The sequence below is a fragment of the Salmo salar genome, unplaced genomic scaffold, assembly GCF_965601325.2.
Source record: "Salmo salar unplaced genomic scaffold, fSalSal1 ptg000519l, whole genome shotgun sequence".
NCBI classification, from domain to species: domain Eukaryota; kingdom Metazoa; phylum Chordata; class Actinopteri; order Salmoniformes; family Salmonidae; genus Salmo; species Salmo salar.
Window position 1 is genome coordinate 521,309 of NW_027675407.1, and position 16,256 is coordinate 537,564.

Consider the following 16,256-nt stretch of genomic DNA (forward strand, 5'->3'; position numbering starts at 1 on the left):
GAGGCCACAACAAAACATGCTAACCGCTCACCATTACGAATAACAGAGGATACAAAAAAACATGCTAACCTCTCACCATTACCAATAACAGAGGCTACAACAAAACATGCTAACCTCTCACCATTACCAATAACAGAGGATACAACAAAACATGCTAACCTCTCACCATTACCAATAACAGAGGATACAACAAAACATGCTAACCTCTCACCATTACCAATAACAGAGGCTACAACAAAACATGCTAACCTCTCGCCATTACCAATAACAGAGGATACAACAAAACATGCTAACCTCTCACCATTAATCTCAAATAAAAATGTGATAATCTGTACTGTCACCTAATATGAAACATTATATCTCAAATCCAAAATGCTGGAGCATAGCACCAAATTGAAAACTGTAAGCTTCACTGTCCAAAGACATATGGTGTGGACTATGTGTGCCTGGTAAACACATGTGGATCTGGTGAACAGTTATCACTTGTTGACCAACTACAGGAATACTGACCTCAGAGTCTCCAGTTTACAGTGGGGATTCCCCAGTCCAGCAGAGAGCAGCTTCACTCCTGAATCCTTCAGGTCATTGTTACTCAGATCCAGCTCTCTCAGGTGTGAGGGGTTTGACCTCAGAGTTGAGTCCAGAGAAGCACAGCCTTCCTCTGTGACTAGACAGCCTGACAGCCTGCAAAGAGTCAAATCATTTTAAAACCACACTGCTATTCTTTGGTGGTGAAAATAGTGGCAGTATATTTCTTCAACATATTCAGATAAAGCAGTGTCCTGAAACCTGCCATATCTATTCATAAATTAATGTATCATCATTATGATAAACGATCACAATATTACTTGTAGAAAGAAAAATGTATAGTACAAATATTTGAGTAGACTGACCACACCAGTTTAAAAGCAGTATCAGTCAAAAGACAGGCAGTGAGGTATCAGATTTAGATTGTATTGAGTCCAATACACGGCTGTTCATGTTCACAGTATAGGCATTTCCATGAGTGTAGTGTATTCAACTGGATGTACTTGAATCCACTCTGAGTTTCCCGCTCTTGAGCGGTCTCCACCTCCTTTCCTTTGTCTACCAAGCAGTCACATCGGTTTCGTCCGCTAGGGACTTTTCCGTTGTGTCATGGAGTAACCAATATATGATGTATTGTGTGTGTGTAATTATGTAATTCTGTGATTCATTAAGTTAGATATTAAATAAATAATTAAGCCAATTTGTATATTGCTGATTCATGATCTATGTTAGGTTTTGTGCAGATATCCAAGGGTTTGCTACATTCAGTAATGCAACTGATGAGGTAATACAATTCATTAATAAGTGACTATAATCGATAAGATATGTGAAAATATCTGAAGAATTATATTCTGGAAATTGACACTCTATAAACATCATGTTCCCGTGGTGCCCCAACTTCCTAGTTAATTAAAGTTACAAGATTAGTTTAATCACGTAATTCAACTACAGATAGAGAATTTATTTGATAATATACAGTCTACACATTTAATGATAGTCAACGCTACGACAGCACCATTTGGCATGTCACCACTTTCAGATACAACATGTGGAACTCTCACAGTGACCAAAGAGGAGATGGTAACAACGTACTTCCATGTAATGATAACATTTTCCTCACATCAATTTAGTTGACCAAGAACCTTTCCAATGTTTGATGACAACACCCGGGAGCCATTCTCACCCAGGTGAATTCCATCTTCCACAAAGTAGTTAGGCCTATTCCAGAAGGAGTCAAAATAGTCGACGAAGGACATACCCGAGTCCTTGGTCAGATGCATTAATCACTGGTGAAGAGACCAAAGACGGCTAAAACACTCAGTCCCACAACGGAGATGGAATTGGGCCCGAGACAATTATATGTTCTGCTAATTTCTGAGCATTCTCCAAGAGTTGTAAGAAATGTTCTCTTAGCTTTACTGATTGCACATGATGTCATTAGACCCAAAATGCAACACAACTATTTTCAGAGCAGGAATCTGTTTCTTGATGGTGGGCATGACTTCTGAAAACTCCAAAATCCTAGCTCCGGGAAAACAAGTGCACGGGTATTTCGACCTCCACTGATCTATGATGAAAAATGCTGGAGCATAGCATCACATTTAACACTGTAAGCTTCACTGTCCAAACACATATGGTGTGGACTATGTGTGCCTGGTAAACACATGTGGATCTGGTGAACAGTTATCACTTGTTGACCAACTACAGGAATACTGACCTCAGAGTCTCCAGTTTACAGTGGGGATTCCCCAGTCCAGCAGAGAGCAGCTTCACTCCTGAATCCTTCAGGTCATTATTACTCAGATCCAGCTCTCTCAGGTGTGAGGAGTTTGACTTCAGAGCTGAGACCAGAGAAGCACAGCCTTCCTCTGTGACTAGACAGCCTGACAGCCTGCAAAGAGTCAAACCATAGTAAAACCACACTGCTATTCTTTGGTGGTGAAAATAGTGGCCGTGTATTTTTCAACATATTCAGATATATCAGTGTCCTGAAACCTGCCATAGCTATTCATACATAAATGAATCTATCATTTTTATAATGATCATAATTTTACTTGTAGTGAGACAAATGTATAGTACAAATATTTGAGTAGACTGACCAGACCAGTGAAAAAAGCAGTTTCAGTCAAAAGACAGGCAGTGAGATATCAGATTTAGATTGTATTGAGTCCAATACACGGCTGTTCATGGTCACAGTGTAGGCATTTCCATAAGTGTAGTGTATTCAACTGGATGTACTTGAATCCACTCTGAGTTTCCCCGCTCTTGAGTGGTCTCCACCCCCTTTCCTTTGTCTACCAAGCAGTCATATCGGTTTCGTCCGCTAGGGAATTTTCCGTTGTGTCATGTAGTAACCAATGTATGACCAATTGTGTGTATGTGTTTATGTAATTCTGTGATTGATCAAGTTAGTTAGTAAATAAAAAAATGTGCCAATTTGTATATTGCTGATTCATGATCTATGTTAGGGTTTGTGCAGATAGCCAAGGGTTTGCTACGTTCAGTAATGCAACTGACGATGTTATACAATTCATTAATAAGTGACTGTAATCGATAAGATATGAAAATATCTGAAGAGTTATATTCTGGAAATTGACACTCTATAAACATCATGTTCCCGTGGTGCCCCGACTTCCTAGTTAATTAACCTGTTTGGGATAGGGGTCAGTATTTTCACGGCTGGATGAAAAAAACGTACGCGGTTTAAACTGGTTACTACTCTTGCCCAGAAATGAGAATATGCATATTATTAGTAGATTTGGATAGAAAACACTCTAAAGTTTCTAAAACTGTTTGAATGGTGTCTGTGAGTATAACAGAACTCATATTGCAGGCAAAAACCTGAGAAGATTCCAAGCAGGAAGTGGCCTGTCTGCGAATTTGTAGTCCTTCTTTTGCTTCTCTATCAAAACTACAGTATCTGTGCTGTTACGTAGCACTTTCTAAGGCTTCCATTGGCTCTCTAAAGCCTCCAGAAAGCGGATTGAGGCGTCTCCTGTCTCTGGGCATTGTATGGTAGCTCAGTTTGTTAGTGGTCTGCCTGGTGACTAAGAGATTGGAGATACGCTTTCACGAGACCACGCTCTTTTTTTTTTCCTCTTTGAATCAATACACTATTGTCCGTTTGGAATATTATCGCTATTTTACGAGAGAAATACCATACAAATTTATTTTAAACAGCATTTGACATGCTTCTAAGTACGGTAAAGGAACATTTTGAATTTCTTGGTCTTGATATGCGCTCGCGTGTTACCCTTTGGATAGTGACCTGAACGCACGAACAAAATGGAGGAATTTGGACATAACTATGGATTATTTGGAATAAAAACAAAATTTCTTGTGGAAGTAGCAGTCCTGGGAGTGCATTCTGATGAAGATCAGCAAAGGTAATACCATTTTTCTAATAGTAATTCTGAATGTAGTGTGCGCCGAAGTTGGCCAGTGTCAAAATAGCTAGCCGTGATGGCTAAGCTATGTACTCAGAATATTGCAAAATGTGCTTTCGCCGAAAAGCTATTTTAAAATCTGACATAGCGATTGCATAAAGGAGTTCTGTATCTATAATTCTTAACCTTTTATGGCTAGGTGGCAGTATTTTCACGGCCGGATAAAAAACGTACCCGATTTAATCTGGTTATTACTCCTGCCCAGAAACTAGAATGTGCATATAATTATTAGCTTTGGATAGAAAACACTCCAAAGTTTCTAAAACTGTTTGAATGGTGTCTGTGAGTATAACAGAACTCAAATGGCAGGCCAAAACCTGAGAAGATTCTGTACAGGAAGTACCCTGTCTGACCATTTCTTGGCCTTCTTTGCCATCTCTATACAAAACAAATGATCTCTGCGGTAACGTGACACTTTCTGATGCTCCCATAGGCTCTCAGAAGGCGGCAGAACTTTGAATTATGACTCTGCTCTCTCTGGCTGAAAAACAGTAGCGCATTTTGTAAGTGGCCATCTGAAAACGATGAGACTGGCGCGCGCGTGCCCGTGAAGAGTCCATTTTACTTCTTTCAGTCTTTGAACGAAAACAACGACTCCCGGTCGGAATATTATCGCTTTTTTATGAGAAAAATAGCATAAAAATTGATTTTAAACAGCGGTTGACATGCTTCAAAGTACGGTAATGGAATATTTAGAAATGTTTTGTCACGAAACGTGTCGGGCGCGTCACCCTTCGTCACCCTTGGATAGTGTCTTGAACGCACGAACAAAACGCCGCTATTTGGATATAACTATGGATTATTTTGAACCAAACCAACATTTGTTATTGAAGTAGAAGTCCTGGGAGTGCATTCTGACGAAGAACAGCAAAGGTAATACAATTTTTCTTATAGTAAATCTGACTTTGGTGAGGGCTAAACTTGGTGGGTGTCTAAATAGCTAGCCCGTGATGGCTGGGCTATGTACTCAGAATATTGCAAAATGTGCTTTCACCGAAAAGCTATTTTAAAATCGGACACCTGGATTGCATAAATGAGTTCTGTATCTATAATTCTTAAAATAATTGTTATGTTTTTTGTGAACGTTTATCGTGAGTAATTTAGTAAATTCACCGGAAGTGTTCGGTGGGAATGCTAGTTCTGAACGTCACATGCTAATGTAAAAAGCTGTTTTTTGATATAAATATGAACTTGATTGAACAAAACATGCATGTATTGTATAACATAATGTCCTAGGTGTGTCATCTGATGAAGATCATCAAAGGTTAGTGCTGCATTTAGCTGTGGTTTGGGTTTATGTGACATTATATGCTAGCTTGAAAAATGGGTGTCTGATTATTTCTGGCTGGGTACTCTGCTGACATAATCTAATGTTTTGTTTTCGTTGTAAAGCCTTTTTGAAATCGGACAGTGTGGTTAGATTAACGAGAGTCTTGTCTTTAAAATGGTGTAAAATAGTCATATGTTTGAGAAATTGAAGTAATAGCATTTCTAAGGTATTTCAATATCGCGCCACAGGATTACACTGGCTGTTGAGTAGGTGGGATGCAAGCGTCCCACCTAGCCCATAGAGGTTAAAGTTACATGATTAGTTTAAATCGGGATATTCAATTACAGATAGAGAATGTATTTAATAATATACAGTCTTCACATTTAATGATAGCCAACACTACAACAGGACCATTTAATGATAGACAACGCTACGACAGCACCATTTAACTTCTCAGGGCTAAGTGGGATGCTACCGTCCCACCCACGGTTCACACTATTCAACAGCCAGTGAAAAGTCAGAGCGCCAAATTCAAAACAACAAAATGTCATAATTCAAAGTTCTCAAACATACAACTCTTTTACACCATTTTAAAGATAAACCTTTCCTTAATCCAACCACATTGTCCGAGAGGGGTCACAAAAAACAGAAATTCAGCTAAAATTAAGCACTAACCTTTGACGATCTTCATCAGATGACACTCCTAGAACTCAATGTTACACAATACATGTATGTTTTGTTCGATAAAGTTCATATTTATATCCAAAAACAGCATTTTACATTGGCGCGTGATGTTCAGAAAATATTTTTCCTCCAAAATTGCCGGTGAATCAGCACAACAATTTACAAAAATACTCATAATAAACGTTGATAAAATATTAAACTGTTATTCAAAGAATTATAGATAAACATCTCCTGAATGCAACCGCTGTGACAGATTTCAAAAAAGCTTCACGGGGAAAGCACACTTTGCAATAATCTGAGTACGGCGCTCAGAAAAATACATCAGGCAATACAGATACCCGCCATTTTGAAGTTATCTAAAATCATAAATAGCATTATAAATATTAACTTACCTTTGATGATCTTCATCAGAAGGCACTTCCAGGAATCCCAGGTCCACAATAAATGTTGTTTTGTTCGATAAAGTCCATAATTTATGTCCAAATACCTCCTTGTTGTTTGCGCATTCCAGGAAGCTACTCCAAATGTAGGAAGCGCACCGAAAATATCACGACGAAAAGTCAAAAAAAGTTATATTTACGTTCGTTGAAACATGTCAAACGTTGTAAAGCATCAATCCTTTGGGCCTTTTTAACATAATACTTCAATAATATTCCAACTGGACGATTCCAATGTCTTGAAAAACGTTATGGAACACAGCTACCACATCACGTGAATGCGCGCCACTAAACTCATGTCATTTTCTGGGTCACCAACTTCCCGGCCTTCTTGTTCGCTCTCTGTTCACTGCAAAAGGCTGAACGAAGGTTCTAAAGACTGTTGACATCTAGTGGGAGCCTTAGGAAGTGCAAAATGAACCCTAAGTCACTGTGTGTTAGATAGGCAATGACTTGAAAAGACTACAAGCATCAGATCTCCCACTTCCTGGTTGGATTTTTCTCAGGTTTTTGCCTGCCATATGAGTACTGTTAAACTCACAGACATCATTCAAACAGTTTTAGAAACTTCAGAGCGTTTTCTGTCCAAATCTACTAATAATATGCAAATATTTGACTCTGGGCCCGAGTATTAGGCAGTTTACTCTGGGCACGCTTTTCATCCGAAATCGAAAATACTGCCCCCTAAACCTTAAAAAGTTAATGATAGTCAACACTACAACAGCACCATTTAATGATAGACAATGCTACGACAGCACCATTTAATGATAGTCAACGCTACGACAGCACCAATTAATGATAGTCAACGCTACGACAGCACCATTTAATGATAGTCAATGCTACGACAGCACCATTTAATGATAGTCAATGCTACAACAGCACCATTTAATGATAGTCAACACTACAACAGCACCAATTAATGATAGACAACGCTACGACAGCACCATTTAATGATAGTCAATGCTACGACAGCACCATTTAATGATAGTCAACACTACAACAGCACCAATTAATGATAGACAACGCTACGACAGCACCATTTAATGATAGACAACACTACAACAGCACATTTTAGTCATTTAGCAGACACTCTTATCCAGAGCAACTTACAGTAGTGAATGCATACATTTCATTTCATTAATTTCATACATTTCTTTTCTGGCCCCCCATGGGAATCGAACCCACAACCCTGGCGTTGCAAACACCAGGCGTTGAAAACACCATGCTCTACCAACTGAGCTACAGGGAAGGCTATTTCCCATAGGGATGGCTGAACAAACCAGAGGTAACTAATTTCCGGGTTTCACGACTATCTGATGAGCTCTATTATAAACAGATCACATTGTGATGTCATGATGTGGGCCAAAAGTTCCATACCACCTGAACAGCCTTAAATTCCAGGTATTTTTTTTTATATATATTTTTTTTTACACAGAAAGGGCATTATCATTATTCAATCATTTTCACAATGTCAGGGTGTTATTTCGACCTCGTAGTATGTAAATATCATTTAAAAAACAGGAAACTCACATTTAAACTGCCCCTTTAAAGAGAAAATATTGTATAGGAGGTGCAGGTTCGGTGAGCATCGGCCCAATGATAGTCAACGCTACGACAGCACCATTTAATGATAGTCAACACTACGACAGCACCATTTAATGATAGTCAACACTACGACAGCACCATTTAATGATAGTCAACACTACGACAGCACCATTTAATGATAGTCAACACTACGACAGCACCATTTAATGATAGTCAACACTACGACAGCACCAATTAATGATAGTCAACACTACGACAGCACCATTTAATGATAGTCAACGCTACGACAGCACCATTTGGCATGTCACCACTTTCAGGTACAACATGTGGAACTCTCACAGTGACCAAAGAGGAGATTGTAAAAACGTACTTCCATGTAATGCTAATATTTTCCTCACATCAATTTAGTTGACCAAGAACCTTTCCAATGTTTGATGACAACACCCGGGAGCCATTCTCACCCAGGTGAATTCCATCTTCCACAAAGTAGTTAGGCCTATTCCAGAAGGAGTCAAAATAGTCGACGAAGGACATACCCGAGTCCTCGGTCAGATGCATTAATCACTGGTGAAGAGACCAAAGACGGCTAAAACACTCAGTCCCACAACGGAGATGGAATTGGGCCCGAGACAATTATATGTTCTGCTAATTTCTGAGCATTCTCCAAGAGTTGTAAGAAATGGTCTCTTAGCTTTACTGATTGCACATGATGTCATTAGACCCAATATGCAACACCACTGTTTTCAGAGCAGGAATCTGTTTCTTGATGGTGGGCATGACTTCTGAAAACTCCAAAATCCTAGCTCCGGGAAAACAAAGTGCACGGGTATTTCGACATCCACCGATTTTTGAAACGTTCTATCTAAAATGCAAAATGCTGGAGCATAGCACCACATGTAAAACTGTAGGCTTCACTGTCCAAACACATATGGTGTGGACTATGTGTGACTGGTAAACACATGTGGATCTGGTGAACAGTTATCACTTGTTGACCAACTACAGGAATACTGACCTCAGAGTCTCCAGTTTACAGTGGGGATTCCCCAGTCCAGCAGAGAGCCGCTTCACTCCTGAATCCTTCAGGTCATTGTTACTCAGGTCCAGCTCTCTCAGGTGTGAGGGGTTTGACTCCAGAGCTGAGACCAGAGAAGCACAGCCTTCCTCTGTGACTCCACAGCCAGACAGCCTGCAAAGAGTCAAATCATATTAAAATCACACTGCTATTCTTTGGTGGTGAAAATAGTGGCAGTATATTTTTCAACATATTCAGATACATCAGTGTCCTGAAACCTGCCATATCTATTCATAAAAAAATGAAGGTATCATTATTATAAACGATCATAATATTACTTGTGGAAAGAAAAATGTATAGTACAAATATTTGAGTAGACTGACTAGACCAGTTTAAAAGCAGTATCAGTCAAAAGACAGACAGTGAGGTATCAGATTTAGATTGTATTGAGTATACAGTCCACACCATATCTATTTTGACAGTGAAGATAACATTTTAAATGTGGCTCTAAACTCCAACATTTTGGATTTCAGATCAAATGTTTCATATGAGGTGACAGTATATAATGTCACCTTTTATTTGAGGATATTTTAATACATATTTGTTTCACCACTTAGAAAAATAAAAGCACTTTATGTATGTAGTCGCCCTATTTGAAGAAGTCATAAGTATTCTGACAAAGTCACTTAAAGTGTATTAAATTAGTCAAAAGTTTAGTATTTGGTCACATATTCTTTGACTGCAAAGATTGAGAAAGATCATGAATAATAATGAGTGAGAAAGTTACAGAGGCTACAAGAAAACATGCTAACCTCTCACCATTACCAATAACAGAGGCTACAACAAAACATGCTAACCTCTCACCATTACCAATAATGAGGCTACAACAAAACATGCTAACCTCTCACCATTACCAATAACAGAGGCTACAACAAAACATGCTAACCTCTCACCATTACCAATAACAGAGGATACAACAAAACATGCTAACCTCTCACCATTACCAATAACAGAGGCTACAACAAAACATGCTAACCTCTCACCATTACCAATAACAGAGACTACAACAAAACATGCTAACCTCTCACCATTACCAATAACAGAGGCTACAACAAAACATGCTAACCTCTCACCATTACCAATAACAGAGGATACAACAAAACATGGTAACCTCTCACCATTACCAATAACAGAGGCTACAACAAAACATGCTAACCTCTCACAATTACCAATAACAGAGGCTACAACAAAACATGCTAACCTCTCACCATTACCAATAACAGAGGATACAACAAAACAAGCTAACCTCTCACCATTAACAATAACAGAGGCTACAACAAAACATGCTAACCTCTCACCATTACCAATAACAGAGGCTACAAAAAACATGCTAACCTCTCACCATTACCAATAACAGAGGCTACAACAAAACATGCTAACCTCTCACCATTACCAATAACAGAGGCTACAACAAAATATACTAACCTCTCACCATTACCAATAACAGAGGCTACAACAAAACACGCTAACCTCTCACCATTACCAATAACAGAGGCTACAAACAAAACAAGCTAACCTCTCACCATTACCAATAACAGAGGCTACAACAAAACATACTAACTTCTCACCATTACCAATAACAGATGCTACAACAAAACATGCTAACCTCTCACCATTAACCTCAAATAAAGGAGACATTCTGTACTGTCACCTAATATGAAACATTCTATCTCAAATCCAAAATGCTGGAGCAAAAACTGTAAACTTCACTGTCCAAACACATATGGTGTGGACTATGTGTGCCTGGTAAACACATGTGGATCTGGTGAACAGTTATCACTTGTTGACCAACTACTGGAATACTGACCTCAGAGTCTCCAGTTTACAGTGGGGATTCCCCAGTCCAGCAGAGAGCAGCTTCACTCCTGAATCCTTCAGGTCATTGTTACTCAGATCCAGCTCTCTCAGGTGTGAGGGGTTTGACCTCAGAGCTGAGACCAGAGAAGCACAGCCTTCCTCTGTGACTCCACAGCCTGACAAGCTGACAAAGAGATGACAAACTTCACAAACACACTGTTGATTTAACGAGTAGTGTAGAAGGACAATGGCAGATGCATTTGGTTTATTCTCTCAAACAACATTTAGATTCATCTTCCGTCTCCTAGAATTGTATGTTCATAATGTTATACTAGTGTGAAAATCAATGCATTTCTTCAATATGTTTATCAATATAATATTATATACATATTATAATAAATATTTAATACTAATAATAATACATATTTTTCTATAAACTTAATATTTCTTCCTGATGATTAGTTCTTATATGTCATTTTATTTACTCACAGAGCAGCTCTGGAGGCTTTGAACACTGGCAGCAGCCTCAGAAGACCTTCCTCTGATCTGGAGTATTTCTTCAGGTCAAACACATCCAGCTCCTTTTCTGAAGTCAGCAACACAAAGACCAGAGCTGACCACTGTGCAGGTGACAGGTTGGGTTCTGAGAGACTTCCTGAGCTCAGGAAGCTTTGGATCTCCTGCACTAGAGAATGGTCATTCAGTTCATTCAGACAGTGGAACAGATTGATGCTCCTCTCTGGAGAGGGATTCTCCCTGATCTTCTCCTTGATGTACTTGACTGTCTCTTCATGGCTCTGTGAGCTGCTTCTTGTCTTTGTCAGTAGACCTCGTAAGTGCTTCTGATTGGACTCCAGTGAGAGGCCCAGAAGGAAGCGGAGGAAAAGGTCCAGGTTTCCTGTCTCACTTTGTAAGGCTAAATCCACAGCACTCTTGTAGAGAGTAAGTTCAGTAACTTGCGGTTCGGACATTAGATTCTCATTGTTGTTGATGAATGAGAGGAACACATACACAGCAGCCAGAAACTCTTGAATGCTCAGATGTACAAAGCAGAACACCTTGTCCTGGTACAGCACACATTCCTCTTTAAAGAGCTGTGTGCACAATCCTGAGTACACTGAGGCTTCATTGACATCAATGCCAGCCTCTTTCAGGTCTTCTTCATAGAAAATCAGATTGCCATTCAGAAGCTGCTGAAAAGACAGTTTTCCCAGTGACAGAATGCTCTCTTTATTCCAGTGTGGACCTGTCTCTTCTTTCCCAAGATACTTTTCATTCTTCTGTTTGGTATGAAACACCACAAGGTGTGTGTACATCTCAGTCAGAGTCTTGGGCATCTCTTCTCTCTTATGTTTCAGCATGTGTTCGAGGACTGTTGCAGAAATCCAACAGAAGACTGGAATGTGGCACATGATGTGGAGGCTCCTTGAAGTCTTTATGTGTGAGATGATTCTGCTGGCCAGGTCCTCATCACTGAATCTCTTTCTGAAGTACTCCTCCTTCTGTGGGTCATTGAACCCTCGTACCTCTGTCACCTGGTCAACACACTCTGAAGGGATCCTATTGGCTGCTGCAGGTCGGGTAGTTATCCAGAGGAGAGCAGAGGGAAGCAGATTTCCCTTGATGAGATTTGTCAGCAGAACATCCACTGAGGTTGACTCTGTGACGTCCCAACAGATCTTGTTCTTCTGGAAGTCCAGGGGCAGTCGACACTCATCCAGACCATCAAAGATGAACAGAACTTTGTACTTGTCGAAGTTTGAGATTCTTGATTGTTTGGTTTCCATTGAGAAGTGATAGAGAAGTTCAATCAAAGTGTGTTTTTCCCCTTTCATCAAATTCAGCTCCCGAAAAGGGAATGAAAACACAAATTGAACATCCTGATTGGCTTTTCCTTCAGCCCAGTCCAGAATGAACTTCTGCACAGAGACTGTTTTTCCAATGCCAGCGACTCCCTTTGTCAGCACAGTTCTGATAAGTTTGTCTTGTCCAGTTAAGGGTTTGAAGATGTCGTTACATTTGACTGCAGTCTCTGGTCTTGCTTGTTTCCTGGTTGTTGTCTCAATCTGTCTCAGCTCATGTTCATTATTGACCTGTCCTGTTCCACCCTCTGTGATGTAGACCTCTGTGTAGATCTTATTGAGAAGTGTTGGGTTTCCTTGTTTAGCGATCCCCTCAAATACACATTGAAACTTCTTCTTTAGATTAGATTTGAGTTCACGTTGGCAAATCACAGCAAGCTCATCTGAATGAAGAAATAACACAGAGGATATTAATATTACGTCTGTTTTAATGTCTACAGTATTGAAGGACTGTTAAAGTTTTAAAATAATAATTTATTCTCTTAAGTGACTGTATAAATGTATCAATGTTTTCTTAATGCATTACAGACTGGTGTGACTGATTATATTATTATTGGTATTATTGATGGTATTATTAATGTTGTCTCTCTCTGTCTCTCTCTCTAAATTAATCACCACATCACATCCCTTCTGCTACTTGATGAGGTCACAAGGTGTTGTGTTAAGGTTGCTACAATATCATTGAGTTACACAGCTACTTTAGCTGTACTTTAGCTACAGCTTTTAAATGTTATAAAACAGCATTCAACATGTGGCAGACAGATCTTACATTTCTCCAGTGTCTCAGCAAGCTCCTTCTGGTTCATTTTCCTCAGGACGTGCAGTGTGATCTTCAGAGCCCCCTCTCTGGCACTGCTCTCCTGCTTCTCATCTTCAGCATCCACCACTTCCTCATCCTGCTTCTGACTCTCAAAGCCTTCTGGGAGTTCTGGACTAAGAATCCTCTTGAACATCTTCAGCTCGTTCTTCACAAATGTCATAATTTTCTCTTCAAGCATCTGAAATAAATCATGTAAATAAGTTAAGCAAGAGAAGACATGCTTTCTCATTAACACATTAATGAATGATTGACAGATCAACTTTACTTGAGGTAAACAAAAACAAATGTACATAACAGGACCACATACACTGAATATGGAGTCCATGTCTGTTTGATGACTCTGGGAAGACTGACCACTGAGAATCTCTGACTCTGATCTCTCCTGTTGGTTTCTGTGGACGAAACATGAGATTACAGTACACACACACACACACACACACACACACACACACACACACACACACACACACACACACACACACACACTGTTTTAGGACTATGAAAATGGACTAAAGGATTAGCCTATGGATTATGAAAACAACCAAAAGAAATGTGAAAATGGGAGAGGAGAAATGACTAGAGACAGTGTTGTTTAACTCACTGACCATGACCCATGAGTTCTTCTTACCTTTGTTCAGTAGACAAGTCTCCCTCTCTAAACTTTATAGGACGATCCATAGACTGGTCACTCTTCATGGACACACAGCTGGGTACAGGGGAGGCTGGTCTCTCCTGCTTGATTGGTCTTCAACACAACAGAGACAAACATTACATCTCTCATCTACTCTGATCTCAGATGGGGAAACATAAGAAGAGTTCCAAAACGCAACATATCACTTTACAGAAATGAGCTTTTATTGTTTAAAGAAATTATGTATTAATTATTACATCTCTCACAGACAAGGATTTGTTTCAAATCTATCACTTGATGGTTTCATTTCAGAGAGACAAAAATCATGTTTTTTTATGCAAAATGCTATATATCTCCCTCACTCTCAAATGTGACCGACCGGCTCAATTTGGTAATTAACTAAATAACTACATATATAGTGATTTTGGTTTATGTCAGTTTAATTGTTTGTTATGGTATAAGTTGTTATTTTATGATTGTAAGTGATAAAATTAACTAGTAATTCTCAGTAATTACTACTTTAGTAAGGAATAACACATTTTTTCAGCACTACTGCAGTTGCTAAATAATTCCAATAGATGGGAACATAAGACCACAATGACATTTCAGAATATTAGATTAGTTTTCTCCCTGGATACACCACCACTCCCCACGCTTCCTGCAGAACCCCTGCAGTACCTCCGCAGACCCCGGATTGAGAACCCCTGATTTAGCAGATGCTCTTATCCAGAGAGATTTACAGTAAGTGCATTCACCTTAAGATAGCTATTTATTTAGGAAATAAACTTAGTTAATTATTCATAAAATTGTCATCTTACCTCTTAGCTTTGGTGTTATGTCCGCCAGAGAGATGCATTTTGGAGGCAGGGCCCCCCTTCTCTCTCTCGCCAGAGAGACTCATTTTAGAGGCAGGGCCCCCCTCCTCTCTCTCCCCAGAGAGACTCATTTTAGAGGCAGGGCCCCCCTCCTTCCTCTCGCCAGAGAGACTCATTTTAGAGGCAGGGCCCCCCTCCTCTCTCTCCCCAGAGAGACTCATTTTAGAGAACTGACCCCTAAACAGAGATCCAACATGTTGATTGTGGTTAACACAGTGACAGCTAAACAGAGATCCAGCATGTTGGTTGTGGTTAACACAGTGACAACTAAACAGAGATCCAACATGTTGGTTGTGGTCAACACAGTGACAACTAAACAGAGATCCAGCATGTTGGTTGTGGTTAACACAGTGACAACTAAACAGAGATCCAGCATGTTGGTTAACACAGTGACAACTAAACAGAGATCCAACATGTTGGTTGTGGTTAACACAGTAACAACTAAACAGAGATCCAGCATGTTGATTGTGGTTAACACAGTGACAACTAAACAGAGATCCAGCATGTTGGTTGTGGTTAACACAGTGACAACTAAACAGAGATCCAGCATGTTGGTTGTGGTTAACACAGTGACAACTAAACAGAGATCCAGCATGTTGGTTGTGGTTAACACAGTGACAACTAAACAGAGATCCAGCATGTTGGTTGTGGTTAACACAGTGACAACTAAACAGAGATCCAGCATGTTGGTTGTGGTTAACACAGTGACAACTAAACAGAGATCCAGCATGTTGGTTGTGGTTAACACAGTGACAACTAAACAGAGATCCAGCATGTTGATTGTGGTTAACACAGTGACAACTAAACAGAGATCCAACATGTTGGTTGTGGTTAACACAGTAACAACTAAACAGAGATCCAGCATGTTGATTGTGGTTAACACAGTGACAACTAAACAGAGATCCAACATGTTGGTTGTGGTCAACACAGTGACAACTAAACAGAGATCCAGCATGTTGGTTGTGGTTAACACAGTGACAACTAAACAGAGATCCAGCATGTTGGTTGTGGTTAACACAGTGACCCCTAAACAGAGATCCAGCATGTTGGTTGTGGTTAACACAGTGACAACTAAACAGAGATCCAACATGTTGGTTAACACAGTGACAACTAAACAGAGATCCAGCATGTTGGTTGTGGTTAACACAGTAACAACTAAACAGAGATCCAGCATGTTGGTTGTGGTTAACACAGTGACAACTAAACAGAGATCCAGCATGTTGGTTGTGGTTAACACAGTGACAACTAAACAGAGATCCAGCATGTTGGTTGTGGTTAACACAGTAACA

At 39.7% G+C, this 16,256-nt stretch overlaps 1 protein-coding gene and 1 non-coding gene across 2 annotated transcripts; both read right to left on the minus strand.

The window, feature by feature from the left end:
* Positions 1 to 7,525: 7,525 nt before the first annotated feature.
* Positions 7,526 to 7,617, minus strand: trnae-uuc (transfer RNA glutamic acid (anticodon UUC)). The gene is given in 2 exon segments: positions 7,526 to 7,561; positions 7,578 to 7,617. It is a non-coding gene; the product is annotated as a tRNA-Glu (tRNA).
* A 2,807-nt stretch (positions 7,618 to 10,424) lies between these two features.
* On the minus strand, positions 10,425 to 15,174 carry LOC145876207 (NLR family CARD domain-containing protein 3-like). Its single transcript, XM_082971995.1, has 6 exons — positions 14,911 to 15,174; positions 14,090 to 14,206; positions 13,769 to 13,853; positions 13,411 to 13,639; positions 11,269 to 13,024; positions 10,425 to 10,963 (listed from the first exon to the last, which is right to left on the minus strand). Exons 1-6 carry the CDS (start codon positions 15,126 to 15,128, stop codon positions 10,774 to 10,776), a joined length of 2,595 nt encoding a protein of 864 aa, XP_082828121.1. The 5' UTR covers positions 15,129 to 15,174; the 3' UTR covers positions 10,425 to 10,773.
* Between the last annotated feature and the right edge of the window lie 1,082 nt (positions 15,175 to 16,256).

Coding starts and splice junctions, on each gene's coding strand:
- LOC145876207 (XM_082971995.1), bottom strand. CDS start 15,128: ATGAGTCTCTCTGGGGAGAGAGAGGAGGGGGGCCCTGCCTCTAAAATG. Junction 13,640..13,768: donor ACATGGACTCCATATTCAGT/GTATGTGGTCCT, acceptor GATTTATTTCAG/ATGCTTGAAGAGAAAATTAT. Junction 13,025..13,410: donor TGCTGAGACACTGGAGAAAT/GTAAGATCTGTC, acceptor TTCTTCATTCAG/ATGAGCTTGCTGTGATTTGC.